The sequence below is a fragment of the Apaloderma vittatum genome, unplaced genomic scaffold (genome assembly GCF_000703405.1).
Source record: "Apaloderma vittatum isolate BGI_N311 unplaced genomic scaffold, ASM70340v1 scaffold7377, whole genome shotgun sequence".
Classification (NCBI taxonomy): domain Eukaryota; kingdom Metazoa; phylum Chordata; class Aves; order Trogoniformes; family Trogonidae; genus Apaloderma; species Apaloderma vittatum.
This window is the reverse complement of record NW_009726672.1, coordinates 56672-82490: the sequence shown is the minus strand read 5'-3', so window position 1 is coordinate 82490 and position 25819 is coordinate 56672. Positions and strand designations below refer to the sequence as shown.

Below are 25819 nucleotides of genomic sequence, written 5' to 3'. Positions count from 1 at the left end.
ATGGACTTGTGCACCTTCAGGTTCTCTAGGAACCTTCCCTTTCCTAATCTCAGTCCTTGAGCCTTTCTAGCTGAATTTTCTCCCTCCCCATCCCCAAAGGCAGTGGGGTAGAGCTGAGTGAGCAGCTACATAGCTCTTGTTCTGGGCAGGGTGGACTTAAACTATGATAGAGATGAATGAAAAAGAAGAGGCCGTAACTGATGAAAACATTGATTTGCTGCAGCTTTTGCCTCCGGTCAAACAAATCAAGGACTGGGGTATGATGAAGGTAAGTGAGGAAAAAGATTATACCCTGCGCAGTCCTCTGTGCTGGAAAATGCTCTGAACCAAAGCAAAAGCAAAGAGATAAGTTCTTAATTTTTCATAGGTGAAAGGTCCTCTTTAAAGAAAGACGGTGAAAAAACTAGCTAATTCAGTTCCAGGCTCTGCAAGATATTTGAGTACTATAGCCAATGTATTCTTGCTCTCCCACTCATAAAGCCCGATGCAGGGCTAACCCACGTCACAGATTTTACTGTGAGGCTAAGAATCTTTAATAAGTAAAATTCCCATACAAATTAAGATTGTGAGACTGTGGGCAGATCAAGAGGCCTGGGATCTTCAATCTCAGCCAAGCACGCAGACCTGCATGACCAGTCACATGTGACCACTTTCATTCCCTTTGACACCGTGTGGACAAAGAGGAATTATATCTGCTTTTGCTTCTCAAGTGCAGTTATTGGAGATTGTGAATCTCTTAAAAAAAAATTACTATGGGTACTGTGTGGCACTGCCTTAAAGGTGTCATCAGCAGCACATGAAGGGTTCAAAGGCCTGTGGATAGTCATGCTTCTACTGTCTTCAATGTTGTAGTTGAAAATCGACAATATTAGCAAAGTGTTAATACCAATAAATTTGAAATGGTGTGCTGGAAAACTCTGAAGATGATTAGGTAGACTTAAAGGAGCAGAGGAGAAAACTAGTGTATTGCATTTTCTAATAAAAGTTATCTGTCCTTTTCCCATCTTGCTGAAGTTATTTGATATGGGACTGGAGGCATACCCATATCCCCCAGAAGAGGCTGAAGATGCCAAATATCCACCAATGTACATAACCCTTAGGCTTTCTGGACAGTGTGATGTATTTTGAGGATCCTGTGATAGCCCAATGCAATCCTGCAGGTCTGAACTTAAGTGTGAATAATTGAATTTATACTTGAGTTTGATTAGTTCCAGAATCTATCTGTAAAGATAAGAGCTAATTCAGAGCCCAGACATAATTTGAGGAATTCAATGGTAATTTATTTTTTGTTTGTTTGTTTTATTTTGCTTCTGTGTCATATCTAAGATTGTTCTGCAACATTCCAGTAAGCGCTTTAAATTCAAGACTGTTTGATCTGATGGACACTTAAATTGTTCTTCTCTCCTCCCAACCATACATTTCAAGCAACTTCTGACCAATTCTACTTATTCCTTGTAAAGGTTCGAGTTACACATGATTATCCACATGCTCATTGCTATGTAAATCTCTTCAGTAACAGACATGATTTTAAGAGAGTCAGTATGAGCATATGCAAAGGCCAGCAGACCAGTGTCATTCCTGAAACCCTGAGAGAGGTGGTTTTCTTCAGGATATGCGAACGGATCTTTAGAGCCAAGAGTAGTAGATAATGCATGCAATAGCCAGAATAATAAAGATACTAATGTTTGATGCCTCAAGCAGAAAATAGCTTTCATGAACAGTAAGTTGCTTTCACTGGTTTATACAGCAGGGTAATCAGGGTAAATGTTGTCCTCAGTAATGGTAGAAGAAAAGGATGTGATTTCCTGCGTCACAGGAAAAGGGAGAGGTCCAGTTGACCTAAGAGCAATTTTGAAAAAGGCTGACGTGAATAGTTTCTCAAGAGAATATTCTCACACGTATGCTTCTGTGAGCAAGAAGGTGAATATGAGAGCAGATGGTTTTTCTGGGTTTTTTTCCCAGCTATTTTTTCACTTCAGTAACATGTTCTTGTATGAAGACCTGCTGTGCAGAATCGGGTGGCAAGTGTTCTGCCAGCTTGGACAGTGGATTCTGATTTAAAGAAAGATTTATTTTTTTTCTTATATTTGTATAACAGGGAATATGATGGGGTAGGGTTTTTTGTGTTGGTTTGTTTTTTTTTTTTCCCTAACTTCTGCACTACACGCTTCCCTAGCAGAAGTTAGGGCCTGTCAGCAGATGACGCTGGTTGCATCTGCTTTTGCTTAGAATGTGGACTCTAGAAGCTGGTCAAAAGCAAGTGATGTTCAGTGTTTGTGGATTTAGACTAAGCTAGAGGAAAACGATCACAGAACTCCATCACAGTTAAAGAGACAGAAACAACTAACTTCTCTGCTCCCAGTTGGGGTTTCAGATACAAACTGTACCATATTGTTGAAATCTTGAGCAGCTCTCCCACTGTCTTAAGTTAAATGCCTATGGCATAAAATCTTTAGCCTAATACTCAGTCCTAGAAGCAAGAACTAAAACAAGTGATGTATATTGCACCTTAGCTACTCTCTCCACAGGAGTCAGGAACAGCAGCTGGAGTGGCTAAAACTTGCATTTTACAAAAGCAAACTAGATGGAAGATTTTGGTGTTGACACAGTCTTGGACATAGAGAGCTGATATTGTTTTAAGGATTAAAGCGACATCTGGGTTTTGTTTCCATATTATAGTCATAAGTATACTAGAATTTATAATTTCATATTAGAATTTATACTTTGTTAGTGTCATGGCCTTCATGTTACAGCACTTTTTTTTTTTCTGCAATAGGTAAATAAGCATCTTAAAGCAGATTGTGTCAAAGAGTGGTGTCTTTTAGATGTTTAATGGTCAGAAAGCACAAAAACTCAAGATTACCAAAACCGGTGAAACTTTTTCAAAAGCACTAGACTCTCCCCCTACCACATGCTTAAAGGTTTTTTATCAATTATTTCCTTGCTAGCAAAGTGGAAAGAGCTAGCTTCCTGTTTATTGATGTTGTACATCAGCTATTCCTTGCTACAAGAGTTTTACCATACTCTTAAGTACTGCATGCTTTCCTTCTAATCCTTATTAACAAAAGCTTTCGCTAAAGTTGCATTTCAAGTGTTATATTCAAATCATTGGAACAACTTCAGTGAGTAAGACACAAACACTTTTTCTTTTATTAAATCAAAATACGTTCTTTATTCTCTTGTGGCTAGACCACTTCATCATTCTTCACTATGCTTAAAATTGCTGTTTTATTGTAAATGGAACTGAGACTCAAAAACCTGGATTGAATAATGTTGGAGAGCAGAATGATTGTGGTGAATTTATGTTCTTGTAAGTGTGGGGAAGGAAGGAAGGGTGGCTTGTGTGGGTAAAATTGTTCACTTTTGTCTGGTGGTGTGAAGATTTTTATTTTTTTTTGGTGGCAGGAATTTTTTTTGTGATTGTGAGTAAAGTTTGTGAACATTCTGTGATGAATGTGAATTTTAATGATTTAAAAATTACTCTTGCCAGAAGGGGAAAAGAAGTTTTCAATTGCAAATCGTGCTTCAAACAACAAAACAAACAAGCATCTCCCCCCAAAAAACCACCCACAACCCCAAAAAACATACCCAAACATGTGATCTTAAATACACTGTCATCCAGAACTTGGAAGTATAACCCTAAACATCAGAACTGTTGTTATACTGGGGGTGGTCCATAGTGTTGAACTCCTATATATGGCCACAACAGTTGCTGTAGTAAAGTCCAGGAGTCCCCAGTTCCTACAGATGCTGCTTCTGCCGGTCTTTGAAGAGACAGCCCCGTGAGGAAGCTTGTGAGAGCAGCAAGGAGAACCAGGATGGAAACAGAAACCCAGAGAGTTTTGTTGGCATTGGAAAAGGAAGTCTTGAAATGGGATAGCCATGCTGACATTGAGTTGCACCTGCGCAGAAGAGTAAGTCAGAGAGGGGTTCTGGTTTTCTTCAAATGTGGAAGTCCCAAACAAACATACCAATCCTTAACGCTCTAAAGTGACAACGCTGCTACTGTAGCGGGAGCTACATACAGTGGCGGCTTATGCTCTGGGTTTAAAATGCAGACTGCAGTAAGCAAATTCTTGGTAAGATATTCAGGTGACTGACTCAACACCTAAGTACGCAGCTGTTAAACCTGTCATAGAGCAACTGAAATAAGTGGGATCACAGCATGAGGCTCCTCTTTACCTCAGCATTTAGGATCAGTAATGAGTCCCTGGTGGGACAAGTCTGTGGCACCTGAAATTACTCATTCCCGGTTTGTTTAAGAAGGGGGCATTGATATCCAAACCAAAGCTACAGCTTTGCTTCCTCTTCCAGTGTCCACCACCCAAGTACTGCTTTACCTCACGATGATGTGAGAAAACTTACGCTGACTCTAGGTTCCATTTTGATGAAGGTTTTCCTTTTTCAGAGGTACTTTCCTTCCTGGCTGGTGGTTCTTGTACTTCAGCAGGTGATTCCAACTGCTCATTTCTGTAAGGCAAGCATCAACAGTTCCAAAGCTTTTCCATCAAGCATTCAGTGTGACAGAGCTCACAATAGCTTGACTTTATAGCCCTGATCAAGTGATTAACACTTACAAGTTCCTTAAAAACAAGCCAACACACACCTCAGAGGAATTTGCTGTTGAACTTACTTTGTTTCAGAATGTTCACCCTCGTACTCTGCCCATGAATATGTGCTAATGAACCGCTGTAGTGAAGGACGCTTCTCATTTTGCTTTGGTCCTAGTCGGCCCCTGTCATATTTTAAACAAAATTTGCTTTAATTTTCCCATCAGATATATAGCACGAAATTAGAAATTCAGCAGCAGCCTACTCATTTGAGTAGGCCTTAGACAAATAAGTTTCAAAGTCAGTTGTCTGAAAGTAAGATTTTTTTAAAAAAAAAAAAAAATCAATGCCAGCTGCCTGTGTTTTCATATTCTAGTTCTAATACAAGACAGTCAAGGTAATTTTTTTTTAAAGTCTGTTTCTTAAAAAAGCTGTTACCTTACATTTACTTATTGAAGCATGTGAAAGATGCACCCTAAATGTTATTATATCTCAAGATGCTCCATAAGATGCCTAATGCAGGCAGAGTTCAAGTTCAAAATTTAACCCTATTCAGAAAGCCCAAGTAACTTTACCAACTGCTTGATCTCCTGTTGAATTTATCACCCCGTCCATCTCCATCAGGTTCATGGATTTGGGCCTAGAGAAGAAATTTGATACGCTTACTGCATTGGCATTTTCATACTTCAGCCCAGCCAGTTTTGAGAAGGTAAAGTGCCTCACCACCCAGGAACCCTTACTTACCGGTGGCAACCCAGTACCTGCATTTCCAGCACTCCTAGGCAATGCTGCAATGCTAACTCTTCGTAGGGCTGATGATGGCTATACAAATAAGAGGCATTACTGACTCTTATCAAGGAACAACTGGATAACTCACTGATCACAAAAAAAACCAATTTGTTTTTATACAAACTATATATATATATATAAAAAATAATAGATACTGATTCTTGCTTGAAGTGATGCATGAAGAAAAAATCAAATCATTAGCACAGCCCAAATCATATTCTTTAAAGCCGCATCTTCCCACATTAACAGCTTTTTACCCTGCGAAGCATCTGAAGTGAGGTTGGCTGCACAGCTTCCAGGAAAATATGAAAATCGAATGTGTCTCTTCCCTAACAGTGTTCAACTGAATTGCTCACATTAATCTTTCTGTGCTAAACCCTTCTCCTGCAACCCCAGTGAAAGAACCTCATGTGAACTATATTTCTTAACCACTGCATGACAGCACAGCCATTTCAGCTTCTGTGAACACTTCGTCTTCTAAGTGGGACCACATGCAGCTCTCTTGGGTTGGTGGAGGGAGGAAGGAGTGACTGAAAAATACATCCTTATGTTTGATAGCATCAGCCCATAGCTGAGACAGATCACCACCAATCAAGCATGTAACAGAACATCAAGACATGACAAAAAGAACACATAAACACACACACTTGAAATTTCATGTTAGGCTGTAAGGGCCATTACCTTAAAATTAAAAGAATTTGGTAGCTTTTTATTCGTAGATTCATCTGTGAAGAGATCAAACATCAGAAAGGCTTACAGGAATGCAGCAAGCTTTATTTGCAACTAAAGGTCTGACTTTTTTCAACATCTGTTCAAACAAAGAGTGTGTCAGAGTATTCTCAGAAAGCAGAAATGAGATTTCAGAAAAAGCTTTCTTGTTCATTACATAAGTTCATTCGCACCTTATACACCCTCTCCAAGCATCCATTTCTGCTGCTGTCATTAAATGCATTCTGTTACCGAGGCAGTGTCCTGTTGCAGGACAATCTTTTACAATCAGAAAGGAATAGCCTAGGATTCAGAAGGCTCCTGTGAGGGTTTTACCAGTGTGCAAGACTGCCCTTTCTGTTGTTTAAAATGCATGCTCTTTTGCAGAAGAATGTAATCCTCCTCCGGCAAAGCCACAAGTACACGGTATCATCTGTACCATCTGCTTGGAAGGGGAGATTCAGAGCACCTGCACTTAAGGGGTCTGTAATTTGTATTTAGAAAAGAGCAGGAAGCATCTGTAGAGAGCAGCCAAAGCTCAGCTGCCTAGCAATAGCTGCTGAGAATGCTCTGGTGTGAGTGAGCAACGAAATGTACTGCTCACAAGGAATAAGATTATTACCACTACATGCAATGCACTTTTGTAAAAGCCAGAATATTACTGCGTATTTGCAATCTTTCCCCCTCCATCCAAAGATTCATGCCAGTTTTACACACGAGTCTAATTTCAGAGAGTTGTTTCTAATATTGTTAATGAATTGCTTTTTTTTTTTTCCTCTACAGTCATATAACTCCTCCACCCAATATAAGTTTCAGCTAGATAAGGGTCTATCTGGCAAGTGCTGGAAAGAGGAAAGACAATGCAGCTTTTCTTAGTTACCTCGATCTCCAAGAGAACTAAAAGACCTCTCAGTCTGGAGCAGGACCTGTTTCAGCTCCTCAAGTTCTGCATGTTCTTTTGCATACATGCGCTTCAGGTTTTCCACATGCTGAATCATTACTTCCACAGCCTTGCTGACACGGCTCTCCTAACAGAGTGAGTGCAACAGCAGTTGGAAAAGAAGCAGCTCTTTGAGGAACTGCGTCACATTTAGAGTTTAACACTTTTTTTTTTCCTTTAACCATCTACTCTCATCTCATATCCCTGTGATGCAACATCATCTCATTTTTGTCCACACTTTCAAAGCTTTTCTACAAGTCATCTCCCAACACATGCCCAAGTTATACATATCTCATTTCTCCAGCAATTACTCTTATCCCAGAATAAATTAGTCTTCATTTTCCGAACCCTTACAACTCCTCTTCATCTTTCTCTGATCTAGTCTCAGCTTCCACCACGCATTTGCTAGTACTGCCAAGTCATATTTTCATGCTGTTCTTTGGCATTATACACAATGACACATAACATTTGAGCAGGTCTTTGTAAATTTCCATAGATTTAGCTTATTAGCTGCCCTTTCTATAATGCACATAATTACTCTATCAAGACTACTACCACACTACATTCTCATGCTCTCTTCTGTATATGACCCTCCGCTGCAAAGTTTTTTTTCTGGATGTTTGTTTCAAGGTTTCTTGTTTTAAATCAGGACCGTCTATCTGTTGTGTGTTTTTGCACAATGCTAGTGTGATGTAGCTGCTCTCACAGTGCCTGGGATTCCTTATAATAATGCAGAAAGTGGTCCGAGATGAGAAAGTCAGGACCAAGCTACACTGGTCAGTCTGCACTGTGTGCACAGGTTCCCAAATCTAATTCTGGAATCAGAAGCCTAGCAGACAGATGTAGCTATTCCTTTACATCTAGAAGCTTTTAACTTTGTACAAAATACATTTACATGGAAGCAGTTACCTGATTAATAGCTCCCAACATCTCTGCTCTACTGGCGACTCGGGCTGCATACTGGCTAAGGAACTGCAAGCTTTTCTGCAACTTCTTAATGAGCTCCTGTGCTTGGTTGTCTTCTTCACACAAAGGAACTAAAGCCTAAGAGGCATAGTGGTAAGAAAAACAGTGTAAGCTATTAGCAACGAAAAAAAGGGTGAACCCAGCTATTGGCACTGAGGCACTGTGTTCAGGCCTGCAAAGTCACAAGATCAGCATCCAACACCCTTGATCACTCTAACTTGGATATGATCAGAGTGATCAGAGAATTCAGCTTCCCTAGCATAAAATCAGATAAAGACAGGGGTTCTTCTTGCCCAACATCTTTGCAACAGAAAATTTAGCCACTGTCTGAGCACACAATATGCTCAGATGAAGGCTACCCCTTCACGTGCAAAGTCTCTCATAAACCAAGAGTATCACTTAAGATAAGAACTTTGTTCAGATTTGCTTATAAAGGTATCACACACATACACACAAATCCTTTAAAAAGCCATATTAAAAGAGACACTTTCAGAACCGTCCGTCCTATCCACCCTACCAGCCTTGGCCAATACTAACCTCCAACATCTTTAGAGCATTTGTGATCTCCTTTTTCAAATTTTCTTCAGCCAAGTCTCGGGACCTTTCTTCAAGCCTCACTCTCTTGTCCAAGGTAAACAAGTCACATTTAAAACCTAAAGACAACCTCAGAAATTCAGCCTGTTGTGAGAGAGGAAAAGACTTCAGAATAATCCAAGTGATGAAGAAGCTTTTAAAGTAGAGTTGGATACTGACACAACGTTTGGAACTATACTTCACAAGCAATGTTACAGGATAGATAGGGAAGAGAAAGCAAACGTGACCCACTTCCACAAAGCCAGTCTTCCTGTCTGTAGCGATGGGGGAAATAAACTGCAGCCAGAATAGGTGATATCCTGGCAGCATGCAGTCTGTCATCTGTGTCTTTTGACAAAACTGTGTTAAACCAGCACACTGGGCCTGAGAGGAGGTCACAGATATGTGCCTTCGAGCTTGCAAACAAATGTTTCAACAGTGAGAAATCTTCCGTTCAGTTTTACAGATTTTCACCTTTTTCCATCCCATCCCTTTCAAAAGTTCCATTGAGCTTGGAAAGACAGATTTCAGAAGCCAATTTATAGAAGTATATCCAGTTTAAACTACTTAGCATCATTATTTTACACAGGATAAGATATTAATCATGGCTCATCTACAAGATCTTTCTGCTGTTGGAGATACTTAAGGATACAAGCAGTCAAGACTCACCTCCACTTCCTTCTCATTAGGGGAGTCACTGCAGGATAAGAAAACACAATCATGTAACACACTATAGCTTTAAGTTCATACCCACAGGTGATGACTGAAAGTCAGAACACTTACGGCTCATTTTGCTTTGTTTTATCTCCTTTAATGCCACCTGCAGTGGGTGAACTCCCTGAAAAGAGAGAAAATGAAGTTCTCAGCCAAAAGTGAAAAAACGGCCTCCCAAAAACAGTTTGTGAAAGTCTTTTAAGCTCCAACAGAAGCCTCTGTTAAAGATTTCCAGTGTTAAGCTCTTGCTAGTAAAAACAACTTTTGTAACTCAGGGTAAATTAAAGTTAGAGCACCAGTAAGGCAGCACAGCACTGTCACTTGTACAAAGCCCCAAAAGTTAGTTGTCTAGTTGGCTTCATGTGACATCTAATTAGTACACGAATGGCTAATTATAGGTTTTGGCTTAAGTCCCCAGCCCATGGGTTCAGGATGCTACATATCTTACTACATCACCAGCTTTTAATGAACTTGAACACAGAAGGTGAGGTGACTAGAAGAGGGGAGATGTCTAAGTGCAGTTCCATAGAAACATCATCCTACTTATCTATATCATATTACCCAAAGCTCCAGCTAGCATAAAGGATGCTGCTTCACAAATCTTCGGGGATGAGAGGCATGCCAGATCTGTTTCAAATATCCCAACTCCTATGAAGCTCCTAACAAATTTTCCCTTCTGCCTAGAGGAACATGGAGCTGGTTAGATCAGTATCTGTAGAATTCAGAGAAACAGATTTTGCATGGTAATATTTTCCTTATCACCACTGCTAATCTAATTTTATCTCTCACTGCAGCTCCTATTCCTTAAAACAAAAACCCCTCACCATAATTGGTGTGGGGCAGGCAGCTCTGCGCTGCTTTACACAGCTCTTGAACTAGGTGACCAAGGCCTGCACTCCAATGAGTTACCAGAACACGTTCAGTAAAAACCTCTTACCTTTCCTACTGGGAACCACAGCTGGTGCTTCCTCACTTTGGTCTTTATTATTTTTCTTTTCCTGGCCCACCTCCTAAAGGCACATCAGAGAGTAGTTATAGCAAGGGAGCAGCCACACCACCACTGGAGGGGCCTGTCCCCTCCCGCAGTCTTCTTGTTTGTCACTGCTCAGCTCCACCAGGTCTACATTTCACTGTCACTAGGACTCTTACCAGGTCTTGCTTTAAAACCGTTTGAAATGTGGGTTTATGTCCTTCCATCATGGGGCAGAACTCCTTCTTGGTCAGATCTTCTCCTGGGGAGAAACATTCACAAAAACAAATGTAATGATAAAACCAAAAAAAGCCGCCAACACACAAGTGTACTAGCCATGGACCAACAGGACTAAAAGAAATTGCAGCAAATGCCAGCAGAGGGCATTAAGGATGAGAGGCAGCAGCAAAATAAATGCTATAAAGACATAAAGGAAGGAGTGTAATGATAATTATGTTTGTCTTGGAAAAAATCGCAATAAGAAGTATTACATGTCTACAACTGAGAATATTACCTCTAGTTGGAGTTGCAAGAGTTACAGTAATATTCCCTTGGATAAATGAATTTCATTATTTTGATACCAGCATGAGTTTGGTTTTATTTGTTTGGGTTTTTTGATATTTAATGAGACAACTTAGAATTAATTTTTATTTGGAATTCTATAAGCACAGAAATACAAAAGAAAAGTCTTATGTGCAAACTAATAGTAGTAATGAGTATTCATTATTCTCTTCTTTCACATTACGGAATATCAGATGAAGTCTAGAAATAGGTGCTACTTCAGCAGCAGTTATAGAGGAGCTCGAGCACAACCAGGTCATGAAATGCACACAGTTGTGGTATCTCAGGCGTCCATAAGTTTCAAGTATATTCTGCCACTTGGACTGTCCTTCATACCTAAAAACTGAACTAGCAGAGTGCTGATAGAGGAAACATAACTGTCCCAGAAGATGAGTGGTGATGAACTGGTAAGTTCAGGAATTGATGATGCTGGTTCAAACACAACACAAACTTGCAAGTGCCGCAGTTTTAAAAAGTTTCAAAAGCAGCAAAAATAACGTTCAGGAAGACAGCTATTAGTGACTTTAAAAGGAAAATATTGAAGGAACTGAACAAAGTCTGATAACCACACTAGTTTCTTGTGCAGCAGTATCTCTGGTAGCTATTTATACTTTTTAGAACATCTAAAATTAGTTTTTCCACTGTTTATGTGGTCATACACCCCCACAAAATGCAAACCAAAGAAATGGCACAACAACAACAACAAGCTTCAGATCCGAAGTGATTTCTCTTTTCATCCTTCATACAACCAACCAGCTTTGCTTAGCATTCCCTTTTGTCCCTGCTGATTTTTGCAGTAGCTTTACGTATCTGACCTGGCAGGCTCCCAAGCACCTCTAGAAGACATTGTGTGGTACTAGCAAAAGCCACAAGTGGAGATTCATCTGTGTCTCCGTTCTAATACTAGAAACACTTTCTATTCAGAGATGTACAACAGGCAGCAGACTTTAAAGCTCTTCAGACTCTTTCTGATCCATTTTGCATATCTATTTCCTCCTTGCCAAAGGCACCTAGACCACATGTGAAAATTAACAGCAGAGGCAAATTAGCAGAGGAAAAAAAAAAGAAAAAAAAAAGTTAGTTTAAGAGGGGGGACTGAATTAGATTTCAGGAAGATAGTACTAAAGAAAGAAACAACCAAACAAGAAATGATGACAAGAAGTCTTATATTTAGGTAAAGGTTAACAAATGGTTACAAACAAGCACACACATGTATTCTGGGCTGCTTATTCAGATCAACTTTTCTAAAAATAGCTTAAATACACTGTGTACATGGACTCCAGTTTTGTTTTGCTTGTTGTTTTTTGAGTGGAAGATGCACCATCAGATTTGGTAAGAATAATTCTCAGTGTTTATGGCTATAGCAAAAGACAGAACCATACGTAAAGGCCTCTATATCCTCATCTCTCCCCTTGACCCATCCCAGCTTCTTGTGAACTAAGCATCAGTTTTTGAAAGGGAGAAAATTGTTATATAGTCTACCTGTGTCACTGAATTTTTTAGAACCAGGAAAGTATTCTCTATGCTCCCAAAACTGCCCTGGGGTTTCGTACTCATAAAGCTAAGCAAGCATCCAGATTTCACTACATTATTTTATGTTTACTTTTTGCATCGATGTAGGCCACTGACCTCCTGTAAATTGGTAAAGCCTTATTCCTACTCAGAGTGTGAACGCACAGGCAAAAATGTGTTCAGCAACAGAAAATAACAAGTCATTCAGTTATTTTTCTCGCTCAGCTTCCTCACTTCAAAGACATGCTGGAAGCCAGCCCTTTCCTCACTGCCCGTGTGCTGCAGCAGTTACTGTACCTGATACAGGAACCGGTGGATCCTTATCGTTGTTTTTCTCCATTGCTACAGAAGTTGGCACATCTTCCTCCTTTTCACGTGAGCACTTGGGTGATTTTTCCTCCATAACAAGGTAGCCTGTAATATCAGGCAACAGAAGACTGAGCTCTTACTGCTCAGTAATGCATAGGCATGAGCATATCTATTTTTTCCAAGACTTTGAGTGCAAAAAGTTCACACGTCTATGCCCCAAATTAAGGGCTTACCTCTTACTGGTGCAGTGCTTTCCTAAGAGGAGGTAAGAACTTCTTGGGGCGATGTTAAGTGTTCACTGTTAAAACAAAATTCAGCTACTCATCCATGTTATACAATATTGGTAAAGGCTTTTAAAAGCTTGCTCAAAACCCACCATGGATGGGATCAGACTGGCTGCTAGTGTTGGCTCACCACCATCAATCTTAATGGGAAGGGAAAAGAGTTAGTATCAGGGAAAGGGCTGCCATATGAGTAGAAAATTTGTATGACAAAGTTTTTAATAATTCCCCAGCTGTGCCCAAATCATTTTGGCAGTGAAGAACTAGGTGGTAAGTGCATGCAAATTCATCTGCTAGTCTAAAGCCACCCATGCATACAGTATGTAGATTACCACGTTATCATCATTAGGAGTGATGACTACATTTCTGCAGACGTCTCAGAAATATCACACTTAGAGACGTATTTTGGTTCTGGATTTCATGTTTTGTTTCTGACACCCACTGTCAAATGACCAACGTACTTGTTACCACATCATGGTTCTATCTTAGTGCTGTGTATCAAGATATATCCGTTCTCAAGGTCTCGACCTCCAACCCTACAAAGTGAGGTGCAAAGAGCTTCTTGGCTATAGATGTGAGACTCATTTAGGTAAATGAAAGCTTTACTGTTAACAGCATGGTTAAGCAGATGATTCAGAAGGCAGAAAACTTGCACGTTGTGTTCTACATTTTAGCATCTGTCTCTGAATGAAATTGTTTTTCAATATTACCTATAACAATTACCTCGCCACTCCAGAAGGCTTCAGCCCTCCTCCTTCGTATGCAGATGGCAGAGAGGAATTCAGCACTTAAAACACGGTAGGTAGTTTTGCTCATGTTCCTTTAGCAGCTACAGTGCCGTTTTGAATACAAGTCTTATCACATCACAGCCAAGACAACAAATCTTTTGACATAGCAAGACACACACTGAATGGAAAATATCTCTCTTTCTCATTTCACCCTGGATAATTCCAGCTTACTTATTCAATTGTTGTATTAGTTTCTGTTTATGGGTGACAATACTGAGTGAAACAAAAGTTTAAAGGGTTAAGTCATTAATGACTTGTGATATGCTCCATCCACTGCTGAAGAGGAGTGCTGAATAAGAAAAAAAAAAAACAAAACATCATTCAGACCTGTCTCCGAGCAGAGAAGGTATGAGGCTAGCCAGCTTTGGGTAGCTCCCTAGATATCCAGCATCCAAGAGCACTATTGAAGTATGTGGTGGGAAGAACAACAGAAAAAAAAAAAAAACATATCAGCAAGTGATCACTTATGTTCTGGTATCTTTCCTCCTCCCTTAAACATCCTCAGAGGGCTCAGGAAACCCAGCAAAGTAGAAGAGGAGATGACCAAGGCCCCCAGTCACTTGCAAGAGCAGCCAACTGCTGCCAGAAGTGCCTGCTCTCTCTTTTCTGCTCACTGTCTGATCAGAGCTCGACTGTGCTCACAGAGCCTTGCCCCAGCCAGCTGGATGTTTCCTCTAATGCAAATCCAGGCTATTTTTATTCTTATTTCAATGCTCTGTTAAGCTTAAGGAAGTACAGCGTTGCAATTTACTTGTTCAGGCCTCAGGGTCTACAGGGGTATGGCGAAAATGAACAGTGTGTTGGAGTGAAAACAAAAGAGATCTAATGGGCTTTTACAAAAAAACCCCACACACCTCACACCACCCGAACAAACAAAACCCCCTTGCATCACCTGGATCTGACTAAAGCCATACATTATACCACATGCCCTTTCCCTCCCCAGGTAATCATATGGTCAGTCGTTTCTGTTTGCAATGAAGAAAAGTCCTCAATTCAGTTTTTAGACCCCAATTCTATTAGGATTGTGCTCTCCCATGGATCACATAGGGTACACTTAAAGAGAAATAATGAGAAACTCCCACGTTCTAGAGTTCCTAATAAAATCTGTTTACAGAGGGCATTAGAGAAAGGTTCTTTCTCCTAATAAAGACACTGTGTTAAAGAATAGCCTGCAGTACATTCCCAATAAAGAATAGCCTGCAGTACATTCCAAATCATTTTGAACCCCCCCATCCCTCCATTAGAAAAATAATCCAAGGATCCTCTATGAAAACAGACACGTTCAGGCCACAGTCTTGTATAACTCCTCCCAAAAAAGCATTAACATTTGGAAAGCTTCTTGTCTGGTCTTTAGATTGTGATACCACTTTCACATTTATCAATCCAAACAGGTTTAACAACTCTAAGCTTCAGCTGGCTCTCACAAGAGTTCCTTTAATAAATAACCCCTAAACTCTTGTAGTGGCAATGCTTTGACAAAATCATTTGAGTTACTTACATGCTGAAGGGCTTGATCTGCTCAAACACATCTGCAACTAGAGTGTAATTAAAAAAAAACCTAGGGAGACTTTTCCTATTAAACAAGGATATTCAAATTTTGCTGCACGTCACAGTTTTTAGAATAGATACTGGACACAGCCTATTTGCCTTTTCACTGGGGCAAGCTTTAACATTTTCATTTTCTCCCCTCTAGAATATTCACACAGAAAGTTTATATTAATACATGAAAGAATAAAGCACAACAATTTCTGAGCTCAGCTGGAGTTACAGAAAGCTCCAGAGCAATGAAGCACAGACATTTCAAACAACTTGCAAAGATACAACTTTCCAGAAAGTAGTAGCAGCACAAGCTAGGAGGTCCTCACCTGCGTTACCCCAACTGAGTGGTGTGCTGAAACCACACACAGATCCCATCACCCTTACTTTTACGCCCTCACTGTACTTTCTGCCTTGATTTGCCACTATAACTGGACCACTGTTGCACTTTTAAGTTCCACACTTGTAGGTTCCAGCTGGGGCAGGTCTGAGGTTGCCTGCTCATCAGTCTTGCAAAGGTTATTTCCAGGGCCATAGAAACCACTGACCAATATTCTTCCATCGTCAGCACCAGCACCAATACTGGAGTTTATAAAGCTAATCAGCAGCCAGGTGTGGCAGGGCTGAGGTCTAGATTTCCATAGTGAGTATTGTGTCACCGAGCGTGCAGCGCAACTGGGTGTGCTGAGTTGCAGCTTATCTTGCTCTTGCCATGAGAGAGCTGACTGACAGCTCAAGCTGTACATGCAGGATTCAATACAACAGTGAAGGCATATCTGAGCACATCAGCTGAAGGAAAGTTTCCATACAGCAAAAACGTAGTTTTTCAGCTGTTACATGGTAGCTGTGGGAGAAAGCACAGCGAAAGGCAGCATTCACAACTAAAACATCCTGTGGCTTCTTGCAGGTGGATAAAAAGAGCAAAATCACTCAGACTTCCTTGGCAGAACTGAATATTGCTGTAGAAACAGCACTGTCTCAAGCCTTGAAACCATGTTTAAAATACTCCCCAGCTAAAAGCATGACCCATATGCACATGAAACATCAAGGTATTCAGGTCTATAACTACAGGATTCCAGAAGTGTGCCTGAATAGAAGGCACTACCCTACACAGAACAAGGTCTCACAGCACCCTGCTAACTGATGCCAGCTCCATTCACCCGAGATCAGTGCTGATGTATAGCTGCTTGATCTGTGTCTGAGTAAGCCACTAAATGCTTGAACCCATTCAAAACCACATCTCAGGCATCAGACAGCACTCACCTCAGCAAGAGAAGAGTCCATCATTGTAACGGAAACAGGAAGGTCTGCATCAGCACGGTTTCCAGCAGAGCATATTTTCCACCTGGCAAGACACATTTTATTTACATATTGCCCAAACAGTGCGATATAGTGCCCATTTTCCTTAAGCACATAACAGCTGAAGTCACCACTATCTGCATAGTCAGACAGCTGGTCTCTCAGAAAAAGACAAATCCATCACTAACATCAATCTCTCCTCCCCCAAACAGCAAGAACCACCACCAGTCCTTTTCCCAACCTCCTCCACATTGCACAATTCTACAGAAAACCAGTGGCAAAAGCTTCAAGAGCTGCTGAGTCTTGCTGCAGACTGCCTGCCTCTGCACCTTCAGGAACATCCTTATCTTTTTATTCACTGTCAATGCTTAGCTAGCTTTCATAATCTTAAGCAGTTCAATCTCTGTTTTAAAGATCTAAAGAGGCAGACTGATAAGCAAAGCCTTCAGAATTCCTGCTCAAAACTCTGAAAATTAAAAAAATAAATGTTAGCCCATAACACCGTTAACTGATCACCAAGTGTCTAGTATTTCCTATAAGGGATGCCTTGCTGTCGAACTCAGCATGTGTTGGGGATACAGCTTTCCCTTTGAACTTGCTAGGTCCTGTGAACAATTCCACTCTTCACCCCAAAAAGGTTATTCTGCCATCTTACTTGCACCCCACTGACGTCACATCTCAGCTGGATGAGAGTCCCAGATTGCAGATTTCAAACGTTGAGCTGCCAGAGCTCTGCCTACAAGGCCTATCCCAGTTGTGCACAGGAGAGTTACTGGGGCATGAGGTTTCCAAGGTCAGAGCATCTGTTATGAGAGACAAGTGTGAACAGTGGTGCTCTTTGGCAAAATTGGATTTAGTCACATGTCAATTTTTTACTAAGTCTAGAATAATCAAGAAGCAGATCAGCTAAATACAGATCTATATGAAGGCAGCTTCCATCTTGGCATGAAAGGATTAGGTTATATGGCCTTAACATATTTTGTAGATGGAGAGTTTGCAGCACCTGGGGATGGCCATTTTCCATCAGTCGGGTTACAGAAACTTCCATGTAGGACAGCTTTGTTGCAGTGAGTTGTTTGGTGTGGCAGGGAGGCTGGGACAAAGATCTTCCTTTTTGTATCAATATTTGATTTGTGCAAGCTGAGAATATCTGCCCTATTCCTGACTGGATTGTGATATTACAGCAAGCTGCCAGAACACTTTTTAAGTTTTCCCATGTGCAATCAAGCAAGATCTTCTTTCATTTCCCCTGCTATGGCATAGACTTGCATTTGACCATTTTACAGTTTGTGTGAGAAGAGATTGTTTTGTACCAACTTGCTACTGGAAGAAACACTTTATCTCTAAGGTCCTGAATGCACTCTTGCAGTTCTGCGGCCCTGCAATGCGTATTTGTCAGTGCTTGCCTTCAGTACTCTTAAGGCTTGGAAGGGAAGTACCTTATGAATGCAGGAGAAATCAACAAACACAGTTACGTGATTTTCAGTAGATTTGTTACCCATTTAAGTTTTTAAACCAGGACTGACATCAGCTCAGCAGTGAAGTAGCAGGACATCGCTTGCTATCTCAGCATATATGCCAGTCAGAGTACATGGGAAGAACATAACTCAAGCCCTCTTGATCCAGAATGGCAAGCATCTTGTCAGGAATGTACCTGGATGCATGAATTACACCAATAGTTCCTTAAGCTTCTGGGGACTCCTTGTAGGCTGACAGAGAGCTCTTTCATTGCAAGAACTATAAACGTGGTGCAGCCTCCTGGATTACATGCAGATATAGGCTAAAGCAAACAATAGATTTTTCCACAACCTACCAGCACATTTAGCATCACTTATACTGTTCTGTCAACTCTTCCTGTATTTCAGGAGAGAGACAGAAAGATGGCCAACACCACCAGGTCTTACCTAGAAGAGGTGTGCTATGCCGGCATGGAATATCCAAGGGCAGCGTCCTGGGAAGTTCAGTGCACAAGGTGGGGTCCTTCACTCCACAGTTTAGAGCAATGGAGCTGCTTATTGAAAACCAGAAAGTGCTGCTGTTGTTCAGTCACACTGAATACATTAATGCCACCAACTCTCCCCCCACACAGACAGTTGCATCCGCATAATGTAATACTGACAGTTATACAAATACATAATCTGTTGCTTTTTTGTCTAGAAAAGCTCATATCCTCCACGGGCAGAAGAGATTCAGGAAGAGGCAGAATAATTCAACTTTACATTTGCAATAGACATCTTGCTTCCAAGCTGGGCCTGGAACTAGATACTGCAAAACCAGTCAAGATGAGCAGGACAGAAAAAAATCTCAGTCAAACAACCAGTCATACCCTGTGGGGAAATATTTTTTTTAAAAAAAAAAAAGGAAGAAAAAAAGAGAAGCCCCTTTCAGCCAAGCCAATTAGACGGACTGAGAAGGGGAACTGTTCACCCAGTGCCCAGTACCTGCTACACGGGTTAGATTTCCCTCAACAAGAGCAGGAGGGCAGCTCCAGCTCCGCTGCCTATAGCAAAACACTGCCCCCACAACCCCCTGCCCCTGAATGCACAGCACTTGGTGGCTGCTTAGTGCTGAAGAGGTGTCCTCTGAAGGTGGCTAGAGGAAACTTCAGAAGCAGCACTTACACAGCTGGGCTTGACCTAATGTTGCTTCAGTGATGGAAAAGGGAAAAGAAATTGGAAGGTTTAGCCCCATCTTCAGCCTCTGATCCTTCTCAAAATGCAATTTATCAAAAGCCTGCAGTGACTGTATAGAAGCAACAAGAACCTGGTTTTGCAATAAAGTTTTGAATATACTTTTGTCTGTGTGTATACATATGCATGCATATATAAATAAATATGCATCTCAAATAATTTTTACTGAATGTTTAACTCAGCAAAGTTTTTTCCATGAGGAAAATTACTTAATGACTTCAGGCCATGAGAAAAACATAAGAAGAAACAAAAGTAGTGTCACGGTTTAACAGACTGAGGAATAGACATAGCAAGCACGCTTACCTTCCCTTTTGCCGGGCTCAGCTGATGTGGGCAGCAGACTGTAGTCCGATTCTAACTCTGCAAAGTACTGTTGCAGTAGCAAAATAGTTTCAGGCAGGCAGATGAAGAAGAAAAAAAAAAGGTGGGGAAAAAAAAGGTAAAAAGAGGGAAGGAACACTACTGCTAAACAAAATGGAATTTTATCTTTCTAATTGAACCACTTTCAGCTATCAGGAAAACAATGCAGCTTCTTTCCATTGTTACTTCAGTCCTTAATTTTGCAGACTTTTATGCACAAATACAAGTTTTATTCACATGCAGCTCATCCACAATGTTGATTCTGCTCCTCTGATGACCTTGTTGCAGCCTAGGATACATGTGAGGATCTTCTGTTTGTCTTTATAAATACCTTCTTAGCCTATGTTAAATCCAGACCATTCAGACCCTGAGCTATAGCATTTCTTACTAGAGCCAGTTGGGGAAAAAAAAAATAAAATAAATCTTCCTGCAATGTCTCCCCCTCCACCCCCTTCCAAACTTAAAGAAAGTATTTTTACTCAAACCAAAGCACTCCAGAGTTATATAATTTCCAACATATTTCTGCAGAGGAACACAAAGGTAATAACTGTTTCACTGTCTATTCCAGTGTCTGGATACTGAAAAATATTTTCTTACAAGAGTTTAAATGTTTGTTTTCAAGACTGTTTGCAGAAGAGAGGCCTGATCACAGCAGTGCATCGTGGAAAGCTTCCCTTAGCCACATCTGATAGGAGCATCAACAATTGTTTACAGTGAAAACCAACATTGCACCTGTATGTTCTAGCCCATTTTTTCCAGAAGGCTGAAGAAGGAAAATAAACACGTACAGATCAGTACATACAGCTTGCTTCCTCCACAGTCATGTAGAGGTTAGAAAGAAGAAATCAGATGCTGCCAAATTACTTGCAGGTCATCTCAGCTGTAGATGTCCTTCCACCAGAGCATCTTCTGTGCAAGTGTACCTTTTCCTGTCTCACCAAGTGTCATACCTGACACAGCAACTCAGAGTCACCTTTGAAGTGATTCCCATCTCAGTGCATTAGCAGTTGCTATAAGGGAGACATCTGTAAGTCTTAGAGGTTCCTTATCATTTGCTAACAAGTAGTCGGATGTTACAGTGTCTTTAAACCCGACTTACTGCCTATCACAAACCCATTGTACTTTGCTTTGGGCTAATCATACCTACAATGTTTTTTCACAGGGAAGAATTTTTAAAATGCAAGTTTTACTTTACAGAAAATGTTGTGCACTTTTTCTTCCCTATGGTTACATTTCCCCTTGCTATGATTTCCCAAATTTTGAGTGCTAAGGTGCCACAGCTCCCTGCGACAAGTCCGTTATCATTTATTTTAAGAGAAGCATTTATCCTTCTCATTGGACATCCTGTACAGGAGTTTTAAAGTTGATGGACTTCATGCTTTACTTAGAAACATTCTTTGTCCAAATATGCTAGTGCCAGTGGCCTGCCTCTGATGACTTCTACCTTGATACAAGCCTATCATAACTTTCATATCACAGTTAATAAGGGGGAAAGAGAGGCAGGGGGAGAGCATGAAAAGGAGATTTCATTAACAGTGTCACTTTGGTACCCAAGGAAAAATTGAAGGCAGCTCAGTAGCTTATTCAGATTTTCACTGCTCGAGGACTGTAGCAATTAGTGGCAAGTCATGATTAGACATCTGAAACACAGAAGGAGCTATGCCAGGCTGACTTTGGTTGAGTAGTATCTTCCTTGGCCAACAGGTTCCCTAAGTTCTCATCTCTTACCACAGAGGTGGGAGGAAGTAGGGCAATGGAGGAGGTAGGTGGGTAAGGAAGAGACCACAGCCCAGCCCTTCAGAAGTCAGAAGGGACAGTAGAACTGATTAGCTTTTGGCTGGAACCAATATAAAGCACTGTCCTCCTTCACTCACATGCTTTTTTGTCAGCGCTGTCAGAACACTTTTCAACTTCTCTACACATCTACCAGTTTGTTTATCTATAGAAAGAGATTTCTGCAAACTACCCAGAGTAACTGAAAGCTAAAATGTCAGCTGTTTGCAGGGCAGTGGTGTTTTTTGAGTGAACTCTCTGGGGTTCTTAAAATAATATTTTTTTTTCTTCTTTTTTTGAGTCACAGTGGCACCAATCTCTTCCACGTGTCTGGGGTTCTCTCTCTTTTCAGTTACTCTAGTTCACCTGGCAGAAGAGCTTTGTCTAATCAGAGCTGGAAAATGGCACACTATTTCTCTTGCTAAACAAAAAAAAAACAACAACCCCACAGTTTGAAAGAAGCTGTAAGCATCAAACAACATGAGCACATACACACACACATTAACAGTGCCAAAATACTGTTTGGAAGTCAGCAAGCACAGTCTGGAGCTGTTTCTGCCGCATCATTACCTAAAAGCTAAGACATAGGGTCTCATGTAATTTTTCCTACAAGACAAACTGTAGTTTCACAATACATATATATGTTCGTCAGTCACTTGCCTTGGGAAATGCATGTCTGAGGTGAAACATTCAGTGCGCTTAGGTCAGTCAATTTTATTTTATTTTTTTTTCTGTAAGCAAGCAATATGCACTCTGGAATTTGAAAAGCAAAAACCTCATGTGCTTTAATCAAGTCCCTGCATTCTTTAACTGCCTGAGATTTTGAAGCACTGATGTTAGCAAGTGAGCGATGGGTAGCATGAAGTTTCCACGGTTCTGCAGCAGAAGTTGCATGTGTATGATGCAATGACATGGTTGCTTTTTCCTAAAGAGAACAGCCTAACACCATGCAGTTATTCAAGAACACAAAGCAAATATAAGCAACAAGCAGAATGCAGAAGGTAAAAATGAGGACTATTTGGTACACAGAAAGCTAAAAAACGAGGGATGACTTTGCTAGGAATATGATAGGCTATATTAAGGTGTGAGAAGAGCAACTTTGGTATAGGAGTGCCAGTACCACTCGTGGAGTTACTACTAACTCTTCCTCCTAGGACTGGAGATTGTTAGGAGGTTCTGCAGCTTTGGTCCAGCCCAACACCCACTCACTGGGATCCCACCTGATTCTCTACCCAGATGCTATAGTTGCAAATCTCTTAAAGGGGAAGCAAAAAAGAAAAGGAAAAAAAAAAGAAAGAAAAAAGACTCTACTAAGCATTTTACAGGATGACCTGCAGATCAGTCCTGTTCACCCTTGCCATAACTAAACCAAAAAGGATTTGCACATGCAAGAGTGAATGCTGACACACTGCTATCAGTTACTCACTTTTTGGATCTTCCGCCTTTTCCTGAAGCAACTGGTAAGTGCTTGTTAAAGCTGCATTCCCATCCTTGAGTTTTTGCTGCTCAGAAATGGCTTCCTCTAACTTGTATTTCAAGGATGCTGCTTCCTCACAAGCAGAGTGAAAGGCTTCGACTTGATCCTCTGCCTAAGTACAAAACAATATTTAAGAAAAAAGAAAGTAATTAAAAAACAAAATAAAATAAAGCAGCCCAGCTAACACAAGTAGCATCTACAGTTCATGTAAGTGAAACCGAACTGCATCTGTTCTTTCTCAGGAAGTGATAAAGCTCCCTCTGAACTTCTGCATTTTTACATTGGGGTGGACTGTGTATGGAAGCTATTTAGGGTTTTTTTTCTCTTTTCTTTTTTTTTTAAGCCACCACAAATATGCAATGCTGCCTCTTTCATCAGCAAACTGTTGTCACCACCCCCTCAAATTTTACTTCCTCTGCTAGTTCCACTTTTGCAGCGAGGCACTCCATTCCGAACATGTGATTTCCTTTCCCAAGAGCAGTGATGCATCGCACACAGCCTTTTGCCTCTGCTTGCTTTTTTTCCTGTGGAGAAGGAACTAGACTGTCCTTTACCTGGTTTTTTTGGCATCCTCAAGCTGCTTTGTAGCTTTTCACAGCTCTAAAACACGGGCTTCTGCCTGGCTACTACTTTCTTCTTGTAACTGTTTGACAGTTTCTATCTGACGTCACCTGTGGGGTGAGAGAGCACAAACCGCAATCTGTTACTGACATTTTAGAGCAGGCATGCCTGGGAGATGACACACACCACTCATCAAGACATGCATCAAGAACCACGTTCAGCTGTTATATATTGCAGCTCCCCGGGATCCAGCACCAGGCACTTGATTCTTGCTAAGCACAATTCAACTCAGCAGGGAGAGAGGGTTTTTCTACAGCAGCTCCAAAATTAGGAAAGGGGATGGAAGTTTTCCCTGGTTTCTCCCCAGATTACCAGTCCAATGGTCAAAAGAGTCCATGGCTTGGGAAAAACAGTAAATCGGGTATGCGGTCAGTCATTCTAGAAAAGGCACCCTGAAGCTATTCCTGCAGATACACAGCTTCATTAGATTAATTTCCCAGTATTTCAGAGAGTATTTCACTTGACAGCATGCAGCTACCATCAGAACTAGTGTTAAAGATGATGGCTTTCAAGAAACCCCTTCTTTTTGACTGCAGAAGCCCTTTACCCATTTCTTCTCTAACTCATCTTCATAGTTCATTTTTTTCTTGTTGCTACCGCAACAATTTTTATATAGAAAGGCAGCTTCAAGAAAGCAAGCCATCAGTATTGTTATCAGCTTTTTTCCAAGTGAAGGGAGAGCATATGGGAGGTCTACATTAACGATGTTAAGAGGAAGGTAAGTCAGGCAAAGTGCAGTAGGACTGCTCTGCATTAGCTCTCAGGGATGCAAAGCCCTAGGGACCTGTATACACCCCAAACCCAGGTAAAGGCACATGTGCAAAACTTTACATTTAGCATAGGTCAACAGAAGGCTGACTATGACTAAGCCTGGGTTCCACAAAGACAACAAATTCAGGTTAATTGTTCTGGCAAAAAAAACCCTCCCAACTTTCCTCAGCATCTGCGGAAGGAGGGTAGACAGGCAGAGGTTTACACCTGCTGTGTTTTGCTGCCATATTTGTAACATCAAAACTCATAACATGAACTGTGTGCTGATAAACTAAAATTTCAAGTTTCATTTTCATATTTAATGAGATAAGTCAGTGAAGCTGTACCCTTGAAAAACTGTGACATTATATTGTCTGGGGCTAGCAATTTTCTCCCAAAGCAATGCCTGCAAGTATTTATTTTACAGGTCTTCTGCTTCACACAAAACCAGCAGTTTATTTAATGGTTGCACCTGCTAGATAGGCAGTGCCCTCTTGTTTTAACTGCTCAATCTGTGGCCTCCCTGGTGTTTTCAAAGACATCTCCAAGATCATATGTTACTTCATACACAAACCTTAACTCCTACGTAGTGTTAATGTTATGCTAAAACCAGATACACTTTCCAGAACAGCAGATAATTTCCTCTGTGAAAAAAGCATTCAGAAATCAGTAAATTTTGTTCCACAAGACAAAAAAAATGACCCAATCCAAAAACACAACAAAGAAATCCTACTCCGACCAAACAGCTAGGCCAACAACAACTTGTTTATTCCCCCCGCAAAAAAGGAGACACATGTAGAGAGCTCTTTCCTGAGGTGAAATTGCTCTCTCTTGGCTCTCCTCACATTCCCTGCCACTTGAATCATTCTCTAGGTATTCTCTGCATTTTTCGAAGAGCTGAAGTTGCTAGATCCAAAGGTCCTTATTTCCCCTTGTTTTGCTTGAGAAGCTGTGAAATTTTGAACTTCAGTTGCCATGTGCTTAGATGAGGAGCAGAGACAAGAGAGTAAACCAGAGCCCAAATTAGCATGATAGTTGATTCCTCTGCTCCACCATTTAGTATCATTGCCTCCATCCAACACTATCAGCAAAAAAGAAGGTAGATGATTGACAATATTTTGTAATCTACTCATATAGTGTCTGGCTGGGGAAGGTGAGAGTGAGAGAGACAAATAAGGAATTCTCCTTATTATATCCATTATAAAGGAAAAATAGGTGTTTATTTTTTAAAAAATAGTGCTTTGTGTACTGTAATAGGTTAAAAAAGCTACCTAAACTTCAAACCTGTGCCTCCTAACTCTTGAATCTGACAAGTTAGACTCCTGCCATGTGTTAGTACTCAAAGACTTTAAGATGGAGCAATGCATAACAGTTTGTACAAGAAAACATAACTCTTCCTTAAACTAGTTGACAAATGGCTTCCCACTTTTTTCAAAAGGTTACTTCTGAGCCAAAAGCCACTCTCAGCATTTCTTTCTGGGCCTATCTAGAGAACACAGACAGTCCTTTTCCACTTTAGCCCTTGGAAAACAAATATATGGCTAACAATTATTTAGGTGGAGTGTGGTAGAAGTGGTGTGGCAGGAGATTACATGGTCCACAAAGGAATCTTTACAACTCACCCCAGAAAAACTCTGTCACAAGATGCCCAG

The 25819-nt window shown here is 40.8% G+C and overlaps 1 protein-coding gene across 1 annotated transcript; it reads right to left on the bottom strand.

The window, feature by feature from the left end:
- Positions 1-3658: 3658 nt before the first annotated feature.
- Positions 3659-23245, bottom strand: LRMP (lymphoid-restricted membrane protein). The gene is made up of 16 exons (XM_009873375.1): positions 23207-23245; positions 22746-22908; positions 12581-12697; positions 10390-10472; positions 10178-10250; positions 9310-9364; positions 9196-9223; positions 8491-8631; positions 7897-8031; positions 6928-7075; positions 6021-6064; positions 5295-5372; positions 5126-5190; positions 4634-4735; positions 4366-4470; positions 3659-3902 (listed from the first exon to the last, which is right to left on the bottom strand). The coding sequence occupies exons 1-16, from the start codon at positions 23243-23245 to the stop codon at positions 3659-3661; spliced, it is 1620 nt and encodes a 539-aa protein (XP_009871677.1).
- Between the last annotated feature and the right edge of the window lie 2574 nt (positions 23246-25819).